This window comes from Panicum virgatum, chromosome 2N, assembly GCF_016808335.1.
Source record: "Panicum virgatum strain AP13 chromosome 2N, P.virgatum_v5, whole genome shotgun sequence".
Classification (NCBI taxonomy): Eukaryota; Viridiplantae; Streptophyta; class Magnoliopsida; order Poales; family Poaceae; genus Panicum; species Panicum virgatum.
This window is the reverse complement of record NC_053146.1, coordinates 58,819,158-58,840,296: the sequence shown is the minus strand read 5'-3', so window position 1 is coordinate 58,840,296 and position 21,139 is coordinate 58,819,158. Positions and strand designations below refer to the sequence as shown.

The 21,139-nt window shown below is 48.0% G+C and overlaps 2 protein-coding genes, 1 long non-coding RNA gene and 1 pseudogene across 5 annotated transcripts; 3 read left to right on the top strand and 1 right to left on the bottom strand.

Moving 5' to 3' along the window:
• Positions 1-1,453: 1,453 nt before the first annotated feature.
• Positions 1,454-9,973, bottom strand: LOC120661402 (protein FAR1-RELATED SEQUENCE 5-like). Of its 3 annotated transcripts, XM_039940260.1 has the most exons (5): positions 7,269-9,973; positions 7,127-7,187; positions 5,853-6,388; positions 5,676-5,773; positions 1,454-1,828 (listed from the first exon to the last, which is right to left on the bottom strand). In XM_039940260.1, the coding sequence occupies exons 1-2, from the start codon at positions 9,811-9,813 to the stop codon at positions 7,171-7,173; spliced, it is 2,562 nt and encodes an 853-aa protein (XP_039796194.1). In that variant the 5' UTR covers positions 9,814-9,973; the 3' UTR covers positions 1,454-1,828; positions 5,676-5,773; positions 5,853-6,388; positions 7,127-7,170. The 3 variants fall into 3 exon arrangements, with proteins under 3 accessions (XP_039796194.1, XP_039796193.1, XP_039796195.1); XM_039940259.1 differs by having other exon boundaries at positions 5,676-6,388; XM_039940261.1 differs by having other exon boundaries at positions 5,676-6,393; positions 7,269-9,923.
• Positions 1,693-2,706, top strand: LOC120661404 (annotated as a pseudogene).
• On the top strand, positions 5,325-6,041 carry LOC120661405. Its single transcript, XR_005669879.1, has 2 exons — positions 5,325-5,568; positions 5,696-6,041. It is a non-coding gene; the product is annotated as an uncharacterized LOC120661405 (long non-coding RNA).
• Positions 9,974-15,214: 5,241 nt separating the features above from the next.
• Positions 15,215-21,098, top strand: LOC120661401 (protein FAR1-RELATED SEQUENCE 6-like). The gene is made up of 4 exons (XM_039940258.1): positions 15,215-15,342; positions 18,080-20,379; positions 20,462-20,533; positions 20,625-21,098. Exons 2-4 carry the CDS (start codon positions 18,103-18,105, stop codon positions 20,712-20,714), a joined length of 2,439 nt encoding a protein of 812 aa, XP_039796192.1. The 5' UTR covers positions 15,215-15,342; positions 18,080-18,102; the 3' UTR covers positions 20,715-21,098.
• Positions 21,099-21,139: the final 41 nt, after the last annotated feature.

The window sequence follows — 21,139 nt, the reverse complement described above, 5'->3', positions numbered from 1 at the left end:
TACTTCCCAATTGACTCTGCACGGACGGTTTGCACCTATTCCTTTCAACATGTTGTTGGCAGGAAAGCACTTAGCCTTTCCGAAAGGAATGGATAGCCTGGAAAGCACTCTTGTAGTCTTGTTTCTTTCCCCGTTGTTGCAGCTGCCAATGTTGAGCTGCAGCATGCCTGACTCTGACTGCAATTTTTGTGGTAGTCAACTTCTTGCGTGGTTGGGTAATGCTCGTTAATTTGGTTACTAGTTCATTTCATTTGCTTATTTATGTTGCTAAGGGAGCGTTTAGTTTTCAATTTTTTTTTTGCGCACAGTAACTTCGAACGTTTGACCACTAATTAGAAGTATTAAATGTGAATAACTGACAAATCTCATTTCATAACCCCGGGTAAAATCGCGAGACGAATCTAATGAATCTAATTATGCAATGATTAGACAATATCGTGCTACAATAAATAACCACCAATAATAGATTAATTAGGCTTAATTGGATTGTCTAAGCTACAATAAACAACTATTAATAATAGATTAATTAGGCTTAATATATTCGTCTCGCGATTTTTCCGTCCATATGTGTAATTAGTTTTATAATTAGTCTATATTTAATACTCCTAATTAGTGTCGTAAAAGTTGCCAAATTTTTTTGGTAACTAAACAGGTCCTAAGAGTTTTTTACTTGATGTGATGCTCAGAATCGTCACAACAACGGTGACATGATCTTAGTTTAGTTCATAACACCAACAAAAAACTTTTTTCTGATGACAACTTCGAAAAAAAATATTTGATTTTGTATTCTGGACCCCTGCGGTGTCCTAAAAATGGGCCCTTGGGCCGTAGGAATTTGCAGTTCGTCGATTAAAAAAAATGTCCTCTGTTTTAGCGTCTGCACGTGTATTGGCTACTTGGAACCTTGCTAGAGTGAAATCGAATCCAGCCAGTTTGTATGTCTACTACAGACTACAGTCCCCACTTACATAACATCATTATTCATCCCTGCCAAATTCAAAGCAAGCCCTTACCGGCAGTAGCTGTCATTCCCTATTGGCACTTTTCTAAATACTTTTTTTTGTCCCAAATTATTAATCGTTTTGGCTTTTCTAAATTCATGAATAATGTTATGCACCTAGATATAATATATATAGATGCATAGCAAAAACTATAAATCTAAAAAAACTAAAACGACTAATAATTTGGGATGGAGGAAATACTCTCTTCCAAAACAGGGCAGCACTCCTTTTGGGTATGTCCGGAACACATGAAATTTTACAAGCAGAGCACAGGAATTGGACAGATTTGCAGAACGTGCAGTGCAAATTGGTTACACGTTCCACATCCTACAGCACCAAAACTCCCGTTCGCATGCAAGCAAATAGGAAATACCCCACTGTATGTAAAAGTTTTCTTTGCCAGCTGTAAAAGTCAAACTCCAAAACCAAATTCTCCAAACACGGCAAGAAAATTTCTAAAACAGCCTCCAAAAAGCGGCCACTCTTACAGGAAGAAATGAAGAAAGGATTTACAAGAACTTAAGCTGTCAGGGACGTGCACACCCAGAAGCATATTCAACAACGGCATTGCCGTCCCCATCCATTCAAAACCAAACCAGCTCGTAACTCGTGAGCAACCAAGGGGAGGCACCTCAAGTTGAACACTATAAATATATGGCTCTGTCTCTCATCTTATATATGTACAATATAATCTTCTAAGCCTTGTTGCTCGTTGCTGTACCATCGATGGCTTTTCCCCTCTGTTGCCTCTCAGCTTTGCTTTATCTATCTGTGCTCATCTCCAAGGCTACTGCAGATGCAAACTTCACGACGTCGAAAGCAGTATACTACCCCAACAAGAGGGACCGAAAGTAACATGTGCTAATAAAAGTAAGCAGTATGCTAATGATAAAAGTTTGCTATGTTACTAGGCTTGTGCAGAAATATCCGAGTAAACCATACATTATGAAAGGACAATTGTGTTTCTAACAAAGACCTTTTTAGCTGGATCATGCGAGTATGGAGCGTATGGGGCAACACTCAATAATGGCGATGTTTCAGCATCAGCAAGTCTCTACAGGAATGGGGTAGGCTGTGGTGCATGCTACCAGGTAAATTCATCTCTGCTGGTAGTAGTTGTGTAAACAATGAAACATAACTCTGCTTACACTAAAATTGTTTGCGACTGCCAACAGGTTAGGTGCACAAATCCTTACTACTGCTCCCCAAGTGGTGTGACAATTGTGATCACAGACTCTGGGGCAAGCGACGGGACTGACTTCATCCTGAGCCAGCACGCATTCGCTGGAATGGGGCAAAACAAGGACGCTGGTGCAACACTGCTGAACTTTGGCTATGTTGAAATTGAGTACAGGAGGTGCATGCATAGTAAACATGGCTACAGTTCTATACTTGAACAATATACCTCATTGCTTTCTTTGCATGGCAAAGAAGCTGAAAACTACAACACAAATGATCTTGCATAATGAGTTAATGACATGACATTGAAATTTGCATGGTTTCTCTCAACTTCAGGGTTCCCTGTATCTACCCAGGCAAGAATATTATTGTGGGAGAGAATAATGCTTGTATTCCTCCGACCCTAGAAGGGTGGGTATATATAATACCTATACATGGGCCTCTAGATGGGACTCTATACACATGGGCTCAATATACTCCAACACCCCCCCGCAGTCTGAACTACCGGCGCAGCAGTGTTCAAGACTGGACAACGAGAAAGCTAACACCCCCCGCAGTCTGAACTATCGACGCAACGGTGTTCAAGACTGGACAAGAAGAGAGTACAAATAGAGTACAAAGGGCAAATACCCCTCTGCAGCCACAACTAGCCACCGGCTACGTTGAGGCTGGATCGAAACTCCGAGAAGGTCGAGGAGGGCAGCCCTACGTTGAGGCTGGATCGAAACTCCGAGAAGGTCGAGGAGGGCAGCCCATTGGTGAAGATGTCAGCAAACTGGGAGGTAGTCGAAACATGGAGTACCCGAACATCGCCGATTGCGACTCTGTCGCGCACGAAGTGTAGGTCGATCTCCACGTGCTTCGTCCGCTGATGCTGGACGGGGTTGGTGGAGAGATACACGGCGCTGACGTTGTCGCAGTAGACGAGCGTGCTCTTGGCGAGCGGGCTGTGGAGCTCCGCCAAGAGCTGTTGTAGCCAGGACGCCTCTGCTACGCCGTTAGCGACAGCCCAGTACTCCGCCTCGGCACTGGAGCGGGAGACAACCGGCTGCCGCTTGGACGACCAGGAGACCAGGTTGCTGCCCAGGAAGACGACGTAGGCGGAAGTGGAGCGACGAGTGTCCGAGCAGCCAGCCCAGTCAGCGTCGGTGTAGACCACCAGCTCAGCAGAGGACGAGCGGTGAAGCACCAAGCCAAGGTCCACAGTGCCACGGAGGTAGCGGAGGAGACGCTTCAGCGCAGCAAGGTGTGACTCCCGGGGATCATGCATATGGAGACAGACCTGCTGGACAGCGTATGTGAGGTCCGGCCTGGTGAATGTGAGGTACTGCAAAGCACCAGCCAGACTCCTGTAGTCAGTAGGACCAGCCACCGGATCACCCAGATCAGCGGACAGCTTCGCTTGAGTGTCGACAGGAGTGGAATAGGGCTTGCAATCAGTCATCCCAACCCACTCCGGGATATCGAGTGCGTACTGCCGCTGGTGCAGGAAAAGACCAGACGGGCGAAGACAGTGACGCCCAAGAAGTGGTGGAGCTGACCGAGATCCTTCATAGCAAACTCCTGCTGCAGAGAGGAGATGACACTCTGAAGCAACCGCTGACTAGAGGCTGTGAGCACAATGTCATCAACGTAGAGCAGCAGATAGAAAGTCTCATCTCCACGGCGGTAGACGAAGAGAGACGTGTCAGATTTGGCCTCGGTAAACCCCAATGTCAGCAAGAACGTGGCGAACCGAGAGTACCAAGCCCGAGGAGCCTGCTTCAGTCCATAGAGAGACTTGTTGAGCCGGCAGACCATATCCGGACGACTCGAATCCACAAATTCCGCTGGCTGAGAGCAGTAGACAGTCTCTGACAGAGTGACGTGAAGAAACGCATTCTTCACGTCCAGTTGGTGCACAGGCCAAGAGCGCAAGCGAGAGGACCGTGCGCACCGTAGCGGGCTTCACGACTGGGCTGAAGGTCTCATCATAGTCCACACCAGGCCGCTGAGTGAACCCCCGGAGAACCCAGCGAGCCTTGTAGCGCTCCAGTGTGCCATCAGCCCGACGCTTATGCGTCCAGATCCACTTGCCAGTCACCACATTGCAACCAGACGGACGCGGCACGAGGTCCCACGTCTGGTTGGCAAGAAGAGCCACGTACTCCTCTTCCATCGCGCGACGCCAGTGAGGATCCGCCAAGGCGTCGCGGACAGAGGAGGGTACCGGAGAGACCCGCGGCTCTCCCTCGGTGGCGGAGAGAGTCGCGGCCTGAGACGTCATCCGCCGAGTCACCATGGGATGGATATGCCGAGGATCCCGATGAATGACTGGCGGGTGATATACCTCCGGCTCGGCTCGAGAGGGAGCCGGAGGAGGCGGCGGCGGCGGCGACGGCTCCGGCGTCGGCGTCGCAGGAGCCTCCGGAGCAGGAGGCGGCGCCAGTGTCGGCGCCGAACGACGCCGGTACAACTGCACTGGCTCAGCGTACCGCTGCGGTGTCGGGGTCGGCGCCGACCGACGCCGGTACACCTGCACCGGCTGAGCGTATCGCGCAAGTGCAGGTGAAGGCACCGGGGCCGCGCGTGGCGCAGCGGGAGACACCGGGTCCGCGCGCGGCACGACCGGGGACCGCGCGTGGCGCGACCGCGGGCACCGGGGCCGCGCTCGACGCAGCAGGGATCACCGGAAACGGTGCCGGCGTGCCGGGAAAACCTGCAGGAAAAGGACAGACAGGTAACGGTGGCTGAACCACCGGGTCAGTCGGAAACAGAGACTTCAGCTCGGGGTCAGGAGAAGGTGTAGAGGAGGTAGAGTAGGGGAAATCCGACTCGTCAAAGACGACGTGTCGGGAGATCAGAACGCGCGAGAGGTGAGGTCAAAGCATCCCCAGGCGAGTCCCAGGCGGCGGCGGGAGCCGGAGCAGAGGAGGGGAGGGCGGCGGCCGCTCCAGCGGCATATCCGGCGGCGGCCCTGCCCTGCTCGGGATCGAGCAGGACCAGGGAGGCGGCGGGCCTGGTAGGCCGAGCGGGCCATGGCGCCGGCGCAGAGAGAGGGGAAGGAAGGGAAGAGTGGGAGGGGAAGGAGGAGAGGGGAGGAGGAGGGGCCGGCGGCCGGCCATGGTGGCCGGCGGCAGCGGTGGCGGGCTGGAGGGTGGATAGAGGAAACCTAGGCTAAAGATACCATGTGGGAGAGAATAATGCTTGTATTCCTCCAACCCTAGAAGGGTGGGTATATATAATACCTATACATGGGCCTCTAGATGGGCCTCTATACACATGGGCTCGATATACTCCAACAATTATATTCAAGATTACTGAGAGCAGCCATTTCCCCTACTATTTTGAATTTGAGATCTGGTATCAACAAGGCAACCAGGATATCATTGCAGTCCAGCTATGTGAGGTAAACAGTAAAGCACATCATGTTGAAAAAAGACAGTAAATTTTATGAATATTCAGAAAGACTCTAAATATGCAGGAATGTAAATTGAAATTCTTAGTCCTAAATACCTGTTGATGGTTGAATGCAGACTGTAAATCTGACATGCCAGCTTCTGAGCCGAACTCGTGGTGCAGTATGGGCTGCTGTCTCCCCACCAAGTGGCCCTCTGTCCATAAGGATGCTATTTAGCAGCGGAGAACCAAATGGTGGCAACCAGAAATGGTTAGTTCCCACAAGCATAATACCACAGAACTGGACAGCAGGGGCCACGTATGATTCTGGGATCCAAGTGCAGCTGCAGTAGCTATGATTGCGGGAATATATAGCTAGTATGATGATTGATTGTTCTATAATCATGTATAATCTTGCGGCATATTCATTGTAATATCTGAAGATTTTGATGCCTATATATGAATAAATATCTCATTGAAGAATATGCAATGTACAAACTACAAAGTTTTCCGAACAATTGACAAAGCTTTGTTAGCACATCAAATGGATCTGGAGCCATCTTTTATTTGCCCACGGCGGACCAAGAATCACTGAAATGCATTGGGGGGATGGGTTATGCTACTTTATGCAGAGAAGGCACAGGTTCATCAAAATTGGAGATAATTAGCACCACAAATACATCAACTTGGCCACAGATAAAACTCTACACCATCAGACCATCATCCTTATGTTCAGTTCAATTTACAAAGGCTGGCTGACCCCCTCAATTCATAGGAGTATACAAGTTGTTGGTGAGGAGGATTCCCAGCAATCATGCAGCCCTGAACGGCTGAACTATCAAAGAAACAAACCAATTGTCAGTAAACTTTCAAATAATTGTAGTTAAAATTTATAAGCTTAGCAGCAAGATTTCCTATTTCATTTATATTTGAGAAATTAAACAATTATTAGAGGGAATGCCTAAACATCCTAACGTTTTAATCTTGTGGACAAACACAACCTGAGTCTAAACTAGTTATAACAGAAAAATAAAGGAGCAAGCAAATACTAAGAAGGAAACCACCATGTGTTTAGGAAATCTGGTTAGATGTGAAGTAAAACAAGAGATAAATTCAGCATGTTCCCCATACATATCATATCAATGAAAGACCATTTAGTTGGCCAAGTATTGGCAACTATAGTCAGGGTAAAATTTTAAAGCGTGTTCCTCCACCTTCGCTCAATTTGGGTCAGACCTTGATGCAGTAAAAATGGGTGTTCCTCTAATGCCAAACAGCTGACATTAGTGAACTGGGTGCATATATTAAGCTCACACCCCATAATATTTTGTACTATTCTAACACCATTTTTGGTCTATTCTATATGAATCATTAGAAAATCCAGAAATTTCCAAACCCACAAAACTATATACAAATAAATTTTCCTACTGCCATACCCCCAACTTTGAGGTTCGACTAACACAGTGAATTCTTCGCAGTTCAAGTCACTGCAATGCAGTGAATTCTTCGATGTTTTGTGATGGGAAATAAAATCAACTCTTTTGAGTAAATTAACACCAATTACTTACCAATGTTGCTAGTATGATATAGACTATAGATTGCAAATGTTCCATCAAAGCCCTATCAGACCTGCCATCACCCACGTGATTTCCATTCATTAAACACAGGACAGAATGATGATATGTTAGAAGTGAACGTTATAGATTATACCATTTGTTGTCTGTGCAACAGCTCCTGCTTGTGTTGTATGGCCAGGATGTTGGCTGCCTACAAAGGAAATCGCTTGACTACTTGAAGCAACAGCATGATTTCCCATATCAGGATAGCCTGTCTGTAGAATATTATCAAGATGCTTCAGAAGAACACTTGATTGGCTTTCAATATACGACATTGCCTCCTCAGATTTGGAAGCCCTTGAAGCAATCAAGCTAGCCAACCGGCACATATTATTGAATCGGGCTTCTGAGGCTGATTGCATAACACTGCCAGTTCCATAGGTTGGTTCCTCCCCAATTTGAACAGAACGGGCATCTTTTCTCCATCTTTTCAAAATATATTGTTCTGGGAGCTCTTTGATATTCTTGAGATCAAGTACCTTCAGTACATGACAGCACTGAATTCCAACAGCCTCAAACTTCTTGCAGCTGCAACTGGCTGAGCCATCTAGTGCATCAAATTTGACAATGTTTTCTGATGGCTTCTCATCAAGCACAATTTTGTACTCTGAGATTGTGCCGACCACACCACAGGGGAAGGACATGCAATTCATGTAAGTCTCAAACTCACCCTGGAACATCTTGAAAGCCTCAGGTGTATAAGCATTTGATGATTGTTTTAGCATTCGCAGTGACGGGATAGGCAAAGTAACCTGGCTGCCATCAACATCAGCGTGCAATTTCTTTGATCGATGCTCTTCCAGAATAGCCTCATAACGCCTAAAGAACTGCAGAATATCTTCTTGCTCACTGAGCTCTCGTTTCAGTTCGTTAATCATGTTATCCTTCTGAAGAGTGGTGAGTATATCAGCAGAAAAGATGTTTCTCTGATAAGGTAAAGCCCATTTTTCTTTCTCCATGAAAAGACCGCTGAGCCACTCACTCTCGCTGATGTCATGTTTCTCAGTTAGCCTTTCCCATGCTGACAAGAACTCCATCTCATCCTCATAGTCAAAGAGAAAATGGCTCAAAGCATTGCTGAAACTCTTTGAGCTTTCAAACACCTGCTTCAAGTGCCTCTTTGAATTGTGGTATATATGCCACACACTTGTGCAACGGTTGCTTCCAGGCCAGACCTCTGCTGCTGCAGCAGCACACTCAGGACGCTCATCGATCAAAATAGTTTGTGGCTGCCTAGCACGCATAGCATCAGCAAACACCTCAAATACCCATTTGAATGACTGAATGCTTTCATCATAGAGTAGTGCTGCACCAAACACAAGTAACTGTTTGTGGTTGTCTACACCAACAAACAATGCAAATGGCCGTCCATAGATATTCAATCCATATGTTGTATCAAAGCAAACGACATCCCCAAAACTCCTGAAATCAATTATTGATTTCGCATCAGCCCAGAAGAAATTTACAGCAGATTTCCCATCAGGCCCAATCCCTACTGCATAATACACTGAAGGATTCCCTAGCTGCAACCCCTCCAAGTATTGCAATGCTGCACCAGCATCACCGAGCTGCACACCCTTCCCTTGCTTCCTCCGATGCAGGTCCCCCGCCCCAAGCTCATGTGCCCGAGCCCTCATCTTATGTGACCGCAGCTTATGCACGCTCTCCGGATTGGCGAGCGGATGGTTATGGTCTGGGAAGAACTTCGCCACACGGTATGTCCGGCAGGGGGTGATCTTGATCACCATTCTCGCCTGGCATCCTGTCCGTGTTGGTGCCGGGCCGGGCCTAGGTGTGCCTGATGATCCTGCAACACCATTTGCAGTGACTATGGCTCCACCCTCTTGTTTGGCACGGTCGCTGACACCCTCGCGGGAACAAACAAAGATCCGTGACACTATCATTCCGCGCTTGCGCTTCTTGTAGGAACGGCGGACACTGAAGCCTACGTGCTCAGCATACCTGTTGTAGAAGACATACGCGTCCTCTTCGGTCTCGAAGTGCATGTCCACATGTGGCCCATCCCTTGGGTCCGGCAAGCTCGCCGCAGTCGCTATGCTGTGGTGCGATGAGCTTGGTGGCAGTAAGGCCAGAGAAACGGCAGGCGCCGCGGACGCGAGCTGGTGGTTGTGCTCGGCGACGAAGTCAGTGACACGGAAGGCGTTGGCAGAAGGGATGAGCTTGATCGTGAGCGACGCCAGGCAGCCTGTGCGCGAATCAGGGCACCGAGGCGCCGGCGCCGTTGAGGACGGGGACACGACTCTGGCTCCGGCCGCATCGTCCTGGGGCTTCTTGGGCTCCTGGCGGAACCCCTGCTTGGAGCAGACGAAGAGGCGGCGGGTGACGGTGTGCCGCGAGTTCTTGGACTTGTTGGACTTGCGGACGACGAAGCCGAGGCGGGCGGCGTAGGCCTTGTAGAACTCGTAGGCGTCTTCCTCCGTCTCAAAGTACATTCCCAAATGCGGAGAGGTGGGGACATCAGCGTCGGCGTCGGCGTCATTGCCGCCGGCGGAGGTCGATGCAGTCAGGGCGAGGTTGGTGGCGGAGGCGTCGGCGGCACTAGAGGAGGGCGAGGAGGAGGTGGGGGACGACGGCGAGGACTCGCCGGAAAGGCGGGAGGGGTCCCCGGCGGCGGACATTAGGGTTTGCGCCAGGGTTTGGAGGAAGGAGGGAGCACGAGGAGGGAGAAGGGGGACCTGCGGTCGGAAGGATCGCCTGCGAAGACGGCGGCTGTGGGTCTGTGTGTGTGAGGGTCAACGCCTGCGAGGCTGCGAAGGCAGCGGCGGTCTGCTGCTACCTGCCAGGGTCATGGGCTCATGGCTGACTCCCTTTCGAACCATTTCCATTTGCTCTTCGTGTACTATCTCCGTCCCGAAATATAAGTATTTAATGACTTCTACTTATCATATTTGACCACTCATCTTATTTAAAAATTTGAGAAAAAATAAAAATAATTAAGATATACTTTAAATATATACGATAATAAAATATGTTATAACAAAATAAAAAAAATTATAATTTTTTTGAATAAAACAAATGGTCAAACATGATCAGTAGAAGCCAACAAATGTTTATATTATGGGACGGAGGTAGTATATGCTAACCTTGTTACGGTGATTTTATTCTGGAGTAAAAGAGAATGCTTTGAGCCATTTTTTTTAGATGCTATTAAAGTTGAAAAAAAATCTCCAACATGTTAAAGATCAAATAAATATAGTACTAAAAAATAAAAGAAACTATTATCAAAAGTCATCTAGCTCCTTGCCGCTCACAATGCTCGTGACTGCATCGCCCTTGGAACATTTTATTTAGCAACAAAGCATGGAAACTAGAATTACAGAGCAATTCAATTACCTAGGAAAGAAAAAAAAAGTATTGGTCTAGTTTTTCTTTTGTTAATTTGAAGATTCCTTTGTGCTATGAATACATGTGGGCATAGATTTTTAGCAATTGTAACCATGTAGAGAGCATGCTAGTTGACTCACTAATTTGAAGGGATAAAATACCTCCATCCTGATATACCGACGTTCCTTTTTTGTGCAAAGTGAAATATAAAATTTTAAAATTCTTCTATCGTGACAATAAACGTCTCTAACCTGAAAAGACAGATGGTTGTATTTACCAAAATTGCATAATTTGCAAGGTTCTCAAACATCACTTAAGGCTAGTCTCAGCGCATAGTTTCATGGCACGGTTACTTAGTCTGTGAACTAGATAACTGTATGCCAGATGGATTTCATGGTGATAAAACTCTCCTTACATCCTATGAAATTCCATTCTTCTCTCTTCTTATCATGTCAGCAAAATTGATGATATTTAATACCATGAAATCCTCCATGAAACTTTAATTGAGTTAAGATACAGAGAATTGTTGCACAAGTTCTCGATAAATTATCCTCAAACTTTGGATAATTTCATCTACTCTAAGCTACTTAAAGCCCCAATTGTGATTTCCTCCTTTGATGGCCCCTTGCTCAGCCAATGAATTCAAATTCTGTCCAGAAATTGCATGAGATCAAAGCATACAAAAACTTGGCACAATATGACAATCCCAGGGATACAACAAAAAACTGACAAATCCAGTGTAAAGCTTCACCATTCGTGTAAATAAATTTGGGTCTTGGCACAACTGCTCATGGGAATCCATGGGCAATGGCACTGTAGCCAGCATGCTATGGCATGCCAAAATCTGCTACGACATCTGAGCTCCTTTGGGTAAGAGATCCATGGCTGGTAAGAAACCGGCTGATTCAATAGTGTTCTATGAGAGAGGATAAGCCGAACCATTGGGATTTGAGTGGTTTGACAAAATCAACTGGGATACAGTGGTAGTTTGAACTTTTTATCAGAGCATAGTCAACAGATAAGAGGTGATGAACAAGTAGTGGCAGGGCATGCTTACACAAGTCATGAATGTCTTTGTCCAACATGCAAATGCAAAGGATCTAAATAAACATTATGGGTCAAAGCAAACCTTTGCTAACTTGAGGGATCAAAATGGTCACTAGCCCTATTTATCTAATACCTGCCCATGACCTGAAAGCTCGGACATCTTCTATCCTTTTGTTTTGAGTTTCGTTTTTTGTTATGTAATGAGTTCAAATTCCTATACAAGTTTCCGAGGAAGACATGCCTGTATTTCCACTTATCACAATAAATATTATATATTTTGACATGTAACCAAGACCTTCATCGCCCTAGAAAATTGCCCACATTCAAGGAAATCCAGAATCAAGCAATCAAGCAAGTCCCTATCCATATCTAGCTCTCCATATTCGAGTATGTGCTTTATTTCTTGCCAGAGCATGGTAATCTCCCTATGCATCCATTGAAGAATAACCACACAACATGTGGCAAAATATATAAGAAGTGGGCCTGATATTTTGTTCTCTAAGAGCAACTCTAGTGTATGAAACACGGGTAGGTTCTAAAACCATGCCACGTCATGAGTGCTAGGTTAGCAAAATTTCCCCTAATATATTGCACTTTTATATGGACTAAGCTAGAATCCACAGACACACCGAGACAGCTTTTCCCAACCTCCCCCTCCTCTCCTCCCTCCTCCGCATCTACCTCTCCCCCTCCCCTGCTTCTATGCACCGCACCGCGGGCCACGTTGGTGGCGCCCCTAGCCCCCACTCACGGCCAGCATGTAGGCGCGCGTGCCGCCAGCCGCCATGGCCGTCAGAGGGCTCGAGGTCCACCCCATGGAGGAGCAGCGGTAGGCGGGGGGCGCACATGCACTCCCTGAGGCTATTGTCCAACCTATGCGGCCGCCCGTAGGAGCCTGTCGACGGGCTGTCCCCGCACTCGAAGATCTCCGAGGAGGAGACTAACCGGGTCCCCGCCGCAGATCACTACTTCAATGCTGAGGAGGAGCGGGCGGCGGAGGAGCAGGGGTGGCGGCGGCGGAGGGGCGACGACAGAGAAGCCGGCGCGAGCAGTGGAGGATCAGGCACACGCGGCGAAGAAGTACCAGGCACGGCGAAGGGATGGACACGCGCTTCCTGTCTCCTCTAGCACCGGGTGTCTAAATAAAATACCAATGCTAACAAGTGTGTCCCAACCGTACAATCGGCGCATCTCTCGGCGACCGGCAGCCGTACGATCAAGTGTGTCGCTGGGTGGGCCCCAACCTCCAGACCCACCCCTTCTCTCCTGGAAAAAAATTCTGTGGTCGACGGGTCCATGGGTGGCCGGTTCGACCCCTGGCCCCTGCCCGATGGATGCCGCGTGCCCACCAATTCCATCCAACGATCAGCTTCTGGATTTCCAGCGTAGAGCCAAAAGAGCACCGCATCGGCTCATCTCCCGGCTCCGGAAGCAGCCAGCGGCTCGGCTCTCGATCCCCCAACACAGCATTCACCAGGCGGCGGTCCAGCACTCGTCCGGCTGAGGCGACTGCATCCGGCCGGACCCCGACCCCGCGTCGCCAGCGGGGGACAAGGAGGGCGGGCGTCGACAGGGCCGTGGCGGAAAGCCCGGTGCTGGTCGGCGGCGGCGTCCGACCGGGCTCCGACCCCGCGTCACCGGCGAGGGACGACGAGGGCGGGAGGGTGGGCATCGAGGGCTCGAGGCTGCTACAGGGGCGTCGCCGACGGGAGGGCGAGAGCCCGGTGCTGGTTTTGGGGCGCCGCGGCTGCAGGGGCACATCCGCACGGGGAGCGAGGCCGCTCGCTGATGCCCCGCCCGCGACCGGCGGCCGCTGCCGCCTCCCCGCCTGGTCGCCTCCCCTCCGCCGCTATCGGGGCAAAACTGAGCCGAGCTGGCGCAGCAGCCGAGCGGGCCTGCAGCTGCGCAGTATTGCGGGAGGCGAGCCGAGGGTAATCGGAGCGAGCGCTTGGATCTTCGGATGCGTACGTAGCGCAGGTGGCGTCGATCCATATTTTTCCTCTCTCCTCCGCTCTCTCTCCCTCTCGCAGTCTCTCCCCATTTGGGCAAAATTGGCTATGGGACACCATTCAAAGATAGTTTTTGTCATAAGCCACTAAAAAATGATGTCTTTGCTCTAAGACACTATACAAGTGTGGTCATTTACTGCTGGACATTATAGCTCATATAATAGTATTTTCTATTCAAATAAGTCACCAAACAAATGTAAAGGACAATATATCCCTGCCTGTATGCCCGTCGTCTGCTCCGTCGCGTCCAGACGGACCAGCTGCTCCCTCCCACTGCCAGGGTTAACCGAACCGTCGGTAACCGGTCCGGTTTGACCGGTTACCGGTCAAACAGGTCCGGTCCGGTTCCGGTTCGGTCCGGTATGAAACCGGGCCAAATTCAAAATTTAAATTTGAATTCAAAAAATCCCAAAAAATTCCTAAAAATACTTCAAGGTGCAACGAATCTAATGGTGTCAAATTTTCTCCAAAATTCATTCGTTTAACATACCTTTCAGGCATTTAAAGTTAAAACAAAAAAGAAAAAGAAAAAAATGAGACGGCCCATTAAGGCCCACTTGATAAATCGGTCTAACCGGCCGGTAAACCGGTCAAACCGGCCAGTAAACCGGTCTAACCGGCCGGTATACCGGTCCAAAACGGTTACACATGCGATTTTAAATTTGGATTTGAATTCAAACCGGCCGGTAAACCGGTCTAACCGACCGGTATACCGGTACGAACCGGTTGAACTGAATTTTTTGAATTCAAATTTGAATTTGACCGGTTTCTACCGGTAACCGGCCAAACCGGTCCGGTAAACCGGAACCGGTGGCCGGCGGTTACCGGTTAGCGGTCGGATACGTTAACCCTGCCCACTGCTCGCAGATTCCCTCCTATGCATCCTTGCACAGCAAAGTCGAGCTCCCGCTGGTGCTATGCAGCTGCATGAGTGAGGGTGGCTTGCGACTGTTGATGGCGTGGATGCAGGGAAGAAAAGAGTGGCGACTTGCTCAGATTTGGGGGAAGATGCAACCAGTGAGGTGGATTTGGTACTTGACGAGGTGGAATTGCAGTCCACGCAGCTGAGGTCTGGAAGAAAATGAGCAAAATACTGTTTTCTTGGATTTGCTCATGTCACACAAATATTTGTTTGGATTTTCTCGGTGAAAGGACATGCGGTTGCTGCCATTGATTTCTTGTTGGTTCGGTGGAGAAGAAAAGCAGAGAAGGGAGCAGGCTCCGACGCAGGAGAGGGTGCGAGCATGCGGCCGCCTTGAGCGGGCTCCGCCGCCGAGCGTGGGAGCAACGGCCGCATATTGGCGCCGCCGCCGCGGGGAGCGAACGCCGCCTGCCTGAAGCAGCCGGTGTCCGATGGGAGGGGGCGCCGCCAAATCGATAGAACGAAGTAGCGAGGGGGCTGATTCATTTTGGGCTGGTGTCCGATTGCGATTCGTTCGGCAGTAGTAAACTATGGAGTACAATTGAGCAGGGGTGAAACAGTCAATTCATGTAACTTTATATTAGATTTAGATATAATAATAGATATAGTGTCCAACAGCAAATGACCACACGTATAGTGTCTTGAAGCAAAAACATCATTATTTTAGGGGTTTGTGACAAAAACCATCTTTGAAGGGTCCCCTAGCAAATTTTGCCCCCCATTTGCTCCCGAACCGCATCTGCTTCCGTGCTTCTTGCCGGGGCGCCGCCGCCGCGCTCACCTAGCAACGCCCGGCGACATCGTGGCCTCCACGTACGCGCGCCTCCCCTCGCCCGAGTTGGAAGGTAAAATCCCATCCTCCTTCACCCTTCTTCTCCAAGTAAAATTGCGATTTGATTCAGTTCAAAACTTACTTGAGTGCTAATTTAGGTCCGAGTTGCTTCGGTTCCATTCCATTTTTAGTTGAAATTTCGAGTAGAAAGTTTGAAGTTTTAAGCTAAAAAAGGTTTAGATTTCTTGGTGTCCAAAGGATGAAATCCCGTGTTTGGCAGCAGCTCGATTTCTATGTTGAGAGGGCAATCTTTTTTTAGTGTTGAAATGGCGGGGTGCGGCAGACGGTGGCGCTCTCGCCATTGGTGCCGCCAGAGACGTGGGTGGAGGATGAACAGCATGTGAGTGGCGGGCTGGTGGAGGTGGGAAGCCGGAGCTTCCATCGGCTTGGCCAGCGGCTATTGCACGTATATTACTGAGATCTTTACCTACTTTATAAGATGTTTCAGGTGAATACGTCAATAGAATGCTTCAAGTTTTTGTGTACTTTAGGATGCAGGTTTCTGGTATTGTAACACTGAGTGATGACACTGATTGTGCCATGAATCGAATTCAGTAGTATCACTCCATGGCACGATCTGTGTTCAGGACCAGCTGGTATCGTGCCATGAATCGAATTCAGTAGTATCACTCCATGGCACGATCTATGTTCAGGACCAGCTGGTATCGTGCCATGAATCGAATTCAGTAGTATCACTCCATGGCATGATCCGTGTTCAGGACCAGGTGGTAGTATTGTTTAGATCAATATTAGTGTTACACCACTCAATCCCAGGTCTAAGACAAAAAAAAGAATATGTGTTCAATCAGATTTAATGGCTGCAAGTTAGGGTGGACATGTGCCATATGGCAATCTAAATTCAGTGACACCAATTCACTGATTCCCTTTCCCACAAATGGCGTTTGTGCATGGCAACACCATCTCTGTTTCCCTGGCTCTTGGATTAGTCCCTAACAGATTCACCGTCTTCTCTGGCGCTAGCACATGCTGCAGGAGATGCACCGTGCCATGGTGCTACATGGCTTCACTGCCTGATGGAAGGAACTTACTTGAAAGCTTCATTGATGCAAGTGATTAGGTCATTTATATTTTTGGAACTTGATGTCGTCTCTCTAAGTGATTTTCTGCCCTGTTGGCCCGTTCATATATAAATTGTGATAAATGTGCAATGTCAATGCAATAAAACAGTAGCACGTGCGCTGCTACACTTCGGTTCGATGTTTCTTTGTTGCATTCTAACACGCTCATTTGACATGCTGCAATCTGGACAGTTTTGCCTCTACAAATATGATGGTATTTTGCCCCTATAAATGTTTTATGGCAAAAGGAAGTTCTTATTGTATCAAATATCCACTTCTCTGGTTGCTTTCATTATTCTTGTCGTGGTGTGGTAAACCACAGCCGGGTGGCGGAATGCACCCGCCTAAGCCCAGAGGGTGAGTACTCGGGGGTTAGCTAGGACTAGTTCGATCTCGCCGGAGCGTAATATCCTACGTCCACTGTGTTGTATTCCCTTTGCCTCGAGAGAGTCTGAGGGTCCGAGAGTTTGAGCGTGTGTCTGAGTCCCTCCCCTGTGTACAGCGAGCGCCTCCCTTTTATATCTCAAGGGAGGCGCGTATATGGCCGTTGGGTCCCCGACAGGTGGGCTCAAACGATGTAGTATAAAATAACATACTGTTCATACATTATGGCGTTGCAGGCGAAGTAGATCGCATTCCTGGATTTTCTTGCCTGCTCTTGGGAATCCTCCGTCCAGCATACCCATGCGCTGTCTTGTCGAAACGGCGCCAGACGTAGCTTGTGGCGTCGCCTGCAGCGTAGCTGAACGGGCCGTGTAGCTTGTGGCGTAGGCGGTATAATGGAAAAGCGTCGTGCCGTCGTATCCAATTAATGCGGCAGACGGGCTCTGCGCGGATGCGGCGCAGGCGGCTGCACTGTGCACCTCGGTAATGTGCGGTCTACAGTGAGGCCTGACAAAGGCTGCCCCGCGTGCCGCGGCGGCAGAGCACGCCTCAACCACCCGCATTGAATGCGGTGGGTGGGCGAGTCTTCCAGCGGAAGACCCGCGCCCGCTCCTGCAGGACACATGGCGCCTCCAGACCCCCCCCCCCCCGGCAGTATGTTGGTTCTACGCGCGTGGGAGGTCCGGATGGACGCGGGAGGTCCCGGACCCCTATGGGGGGGGGGTCCGAGCCCTCGGCCTGTCGGTTCGGAGCTTCCCCTCCTCAGGGACACGTGGCGTCATCGGACCTGTCCCAGAGCGGGGAGCGGGTCCGGGGCCGTTGGCCCGGTGAGGAAGGAGCCTGACTCGTGGGGCTTGGCTGCTTCGCCCCTCATCGCGTAGTTACGGATGACTACACGAGTCCTGCCTTGCTGCAGTAAGAGTGGGTATCCCTGCTACAGGGTACCGACAATTCTATTCTTCTGGAAAACTTGCTGGCACTTTTCTCCTTTTCTTTTCTGTTTGCGCCCTTGGTAAAACTTATGAAAACAAAGGAAGCACCTTTTCCAATGTGGGAACAATTGAAGGGCAATGAGGTCATTCTGTATACCTGTGTAATTTCTGTATACAATTCTAAAAACAACATATATTTCACCTGGAGTGTGTGGAAATTTCAGTGATGCTGTCTTCTCCAATTTATTCACAGTATATGTGACGATGCACACAGTGCTGTAGTTGTAGGTGTGCTCATCATGCCTCCGCTAAGGATATTTATACAAAGGTCATGACATAGTGGCTCTATTTTCAGGTTAATTTGGAAATTTTGGATCAATGGAAGAGGAAGATTATAGCACTGAATCATCTAATGAAGAAGATGCGCAAGAAGATGGTGAGAAAGAAGGAAATGCTGCTGAGAATGAAGTCTTCAAACCTGTTGATATAGATCCGGCATGTTTGCCAAAAGTAGGGATGATATTTGACTCTGAGGAAGATGCCTTTCAGTTCTATGTGACATACGGCTGTCATGCAGGTTTTGGTATTACAAGAAGATCTAACAATACATTTGATGGTTTCCGCTATCGCTCTACATTCATATGTTCCAAAGGAGGGCAGTCTAGACTGAGATCTGGTGTGACAAGACCTGCAAGGAAGCGGGGCATGAAGACTGGCTGCAAGGCTAAGATGATAGTTAAGGATGCACATTTTCAGAACCGCTGGGAAGTAATTGTTCTTGAGTTGGAGCACAACCACCCGCTGGATCCGAGCTTGCTTAAATTCAACAGGCATTTGAAGAACTCTCCTTTCTCTCTAAATCCACCCCGTATGTCTGAATCTGAGGGGCCACAGAGCAGCTCAGCTGTTGCACTTTCAAGCAGAGGTGGTGATACTGCTGTAACTTCATCTGCACTGATTGAATTTAAAACCAAGATAGACAGAAATAGGAAATTGAAGCTTGCAGAAGGAGACTTAGAGGCCCTGTTGGGTTTTCTCAACAAAATGCAAGACCAAAACCCTTGTTTCTTTTACAGTTTAGATATGAATGAGCAAGGGCAGCTAAGAAATGTCTTTTGGGCTGATGCCAAATCGCGCAGTTCATACAATTACTTTGGTGATGTTGTTGCTATTAATGTCACAAACTTCAGTGATCAGTATGATATGCAATTTGTGTCATTTGTGGGGACTAACCACCATGCACAGCCAGTGTTACTAGGATGTGGTCTGCTTGCGGGTAGATCTCTTGGAGCATATGTGTGGCTTTTTGGTACATGGTTAAGATGTATGAATGCCAGGCCACCACATTCAATAATTACTAACTACTGTCATGATGTAGCGATAGCTATTAAAAAGGTTTTTCCTAATGCAAGACACCGTTTTTGCCTTTCCCACATCTTAAATGAGCTTCCTGAAAAGTTGGAAGAAATGGAAAGTAAGGATGAAGTTATTTCTGCATTCATCACACTGGCCTATGATTATGTTACTATGCCTGACTTCGACAAAGAGTGGCAAGATACCATCCAACATTTTCGCTTAGAGGGAAATGAATGGTTGTCTAAACTATATGAGGTCAGGATGCAATGGGCTCCTGTTTATGTGAAGGATTCATTTTGGGCAGGATTGTCTGTCATGGACAGAAGTGATAGTGTTACAGACTATTTTGATGGCTGGTTGGCGTCAGGAACCTCTTTGAAAATGTTTGTTGAGCAGTATGAGGAAGCTGTTAAAGATAAGTTAGAAAAGGAATCTTATGAAGATTTAAGATCATCGCAGATGAGGCCACCAATGATGACAGGGTTACCTGTGGAAGATCAAGCCGCAAAGGTGTACACTGCAGAAATCTTTCAGAAGTTCTTGAATGAAATAGGGCATTCATTTAATTGCAATTATAGTATACTTGACCGGAATGATTCAGTGGTTACATACATAGTTTCAGAGCATATCAATCAAACAACCAAGGTAGACTACAAGGTTGTTTATGATAATGTTGAAGATGACATATGGTGCCTCTGCCAGTTGTTCCAATCCAAAGGAATATTGTGCAGGCATTCACTCACTGTACTGAGACAGGAGCTTGTGCTGATTATTCCACCAAAATACATCATTCATCGCTGGTGTAAGGATTGTAAACAAACATGTGCTTCCATATCCCAACCTGTCTCAGCGAGTAATCAGGAACTAGGAAGCTATGATGATCTCTACAAACTTGGCCACCAATACTTCGCAGAAGTTGTGGAGTTTGGTTCTATGAACTCAGAATCAAAAGAATATGCTTTGTCAATCATGAGGGGAATCAGAGATAAAGTGATCTCATATGAGAAGTCACTAAGAGATCAAAGGGTTGACAGTCATGTTTCAACAGCCAACTTTGCATACAATCCTGTGAACGAGGATTTTACTGATGACGCGTTGCCCATCTCTCTTAGTACAAAGGGCTGGGATCTTACCCAAGGCCAGTCCAAACGTTCCCGCAAGAAGAAGCTGGCAACCCCAACTGTTCTTGATACCTTGAAAAAGAAAACTAAAAGGGCATATAACAAGAGGAGAAATGCCACCGCAAACACCGTAAACACAGTGGTCTCTGCAACTGACAGCGTAACTGATGCCACAAATGTATGTGATGCTATTAAATATGTATATTTGGCTAGCACTTGTTGTTTTGGAAATATGAAGTTTTCATTTATTTTTTTATTAGGCCCAGGCGAATCCTGTAAACGAGGGATGGCCGTTAACGTCGGCTGGTGCTCCAGAAACTTTCTCTTATGGAGTAAGCTCAGAAATAAGCTTTCTGTTTTTGTCTTCTCTATGCTTTTTCAGGAGTTGGTAGAGTTCGTGCATACTAATGCTCATTTTTGTAGGTGGAGACCATTTCATTTGATCTGTCACAATACAGCAATGCTCCAAGCTTCCATTGGCCTGAAAGTAGCAGCAGGTCTCAGATCCAATGAGAGGAAGCAGCAGTGCAATTGTGGATCTCTTCCAATAGACTATTCTAAGGAAAACTAGGAGTGATAGATCAGGTCTGACCTCCGTGTTCAGTGCCTCGAAATCGGTGAACACAGGTTGAAAAGAGAAGATACCAAATTTGGTGAAAACCCAGAAAATCGACCATCTTTGAACCATCCGGGGGATTTGTCCAATATAGGGTGTGCCCCGTTCTAATTGCCGAGCTGTACATAGTCATTTCCCTTTTTTTTTTGCTTCCTTGGACATTTGCAACTCCCATTAGGTTTATCCGGACCATGTTAGGCCAGATGCACTTGAGTCGACTTCTGATAATTTGACCTGATGTTTCCCTGTGAATCCATTTGCAATCAGATGTTTTCTGCTTCTCTGTTTTTCAACACTCTACCCTAGCAAACTGGGATCTGGC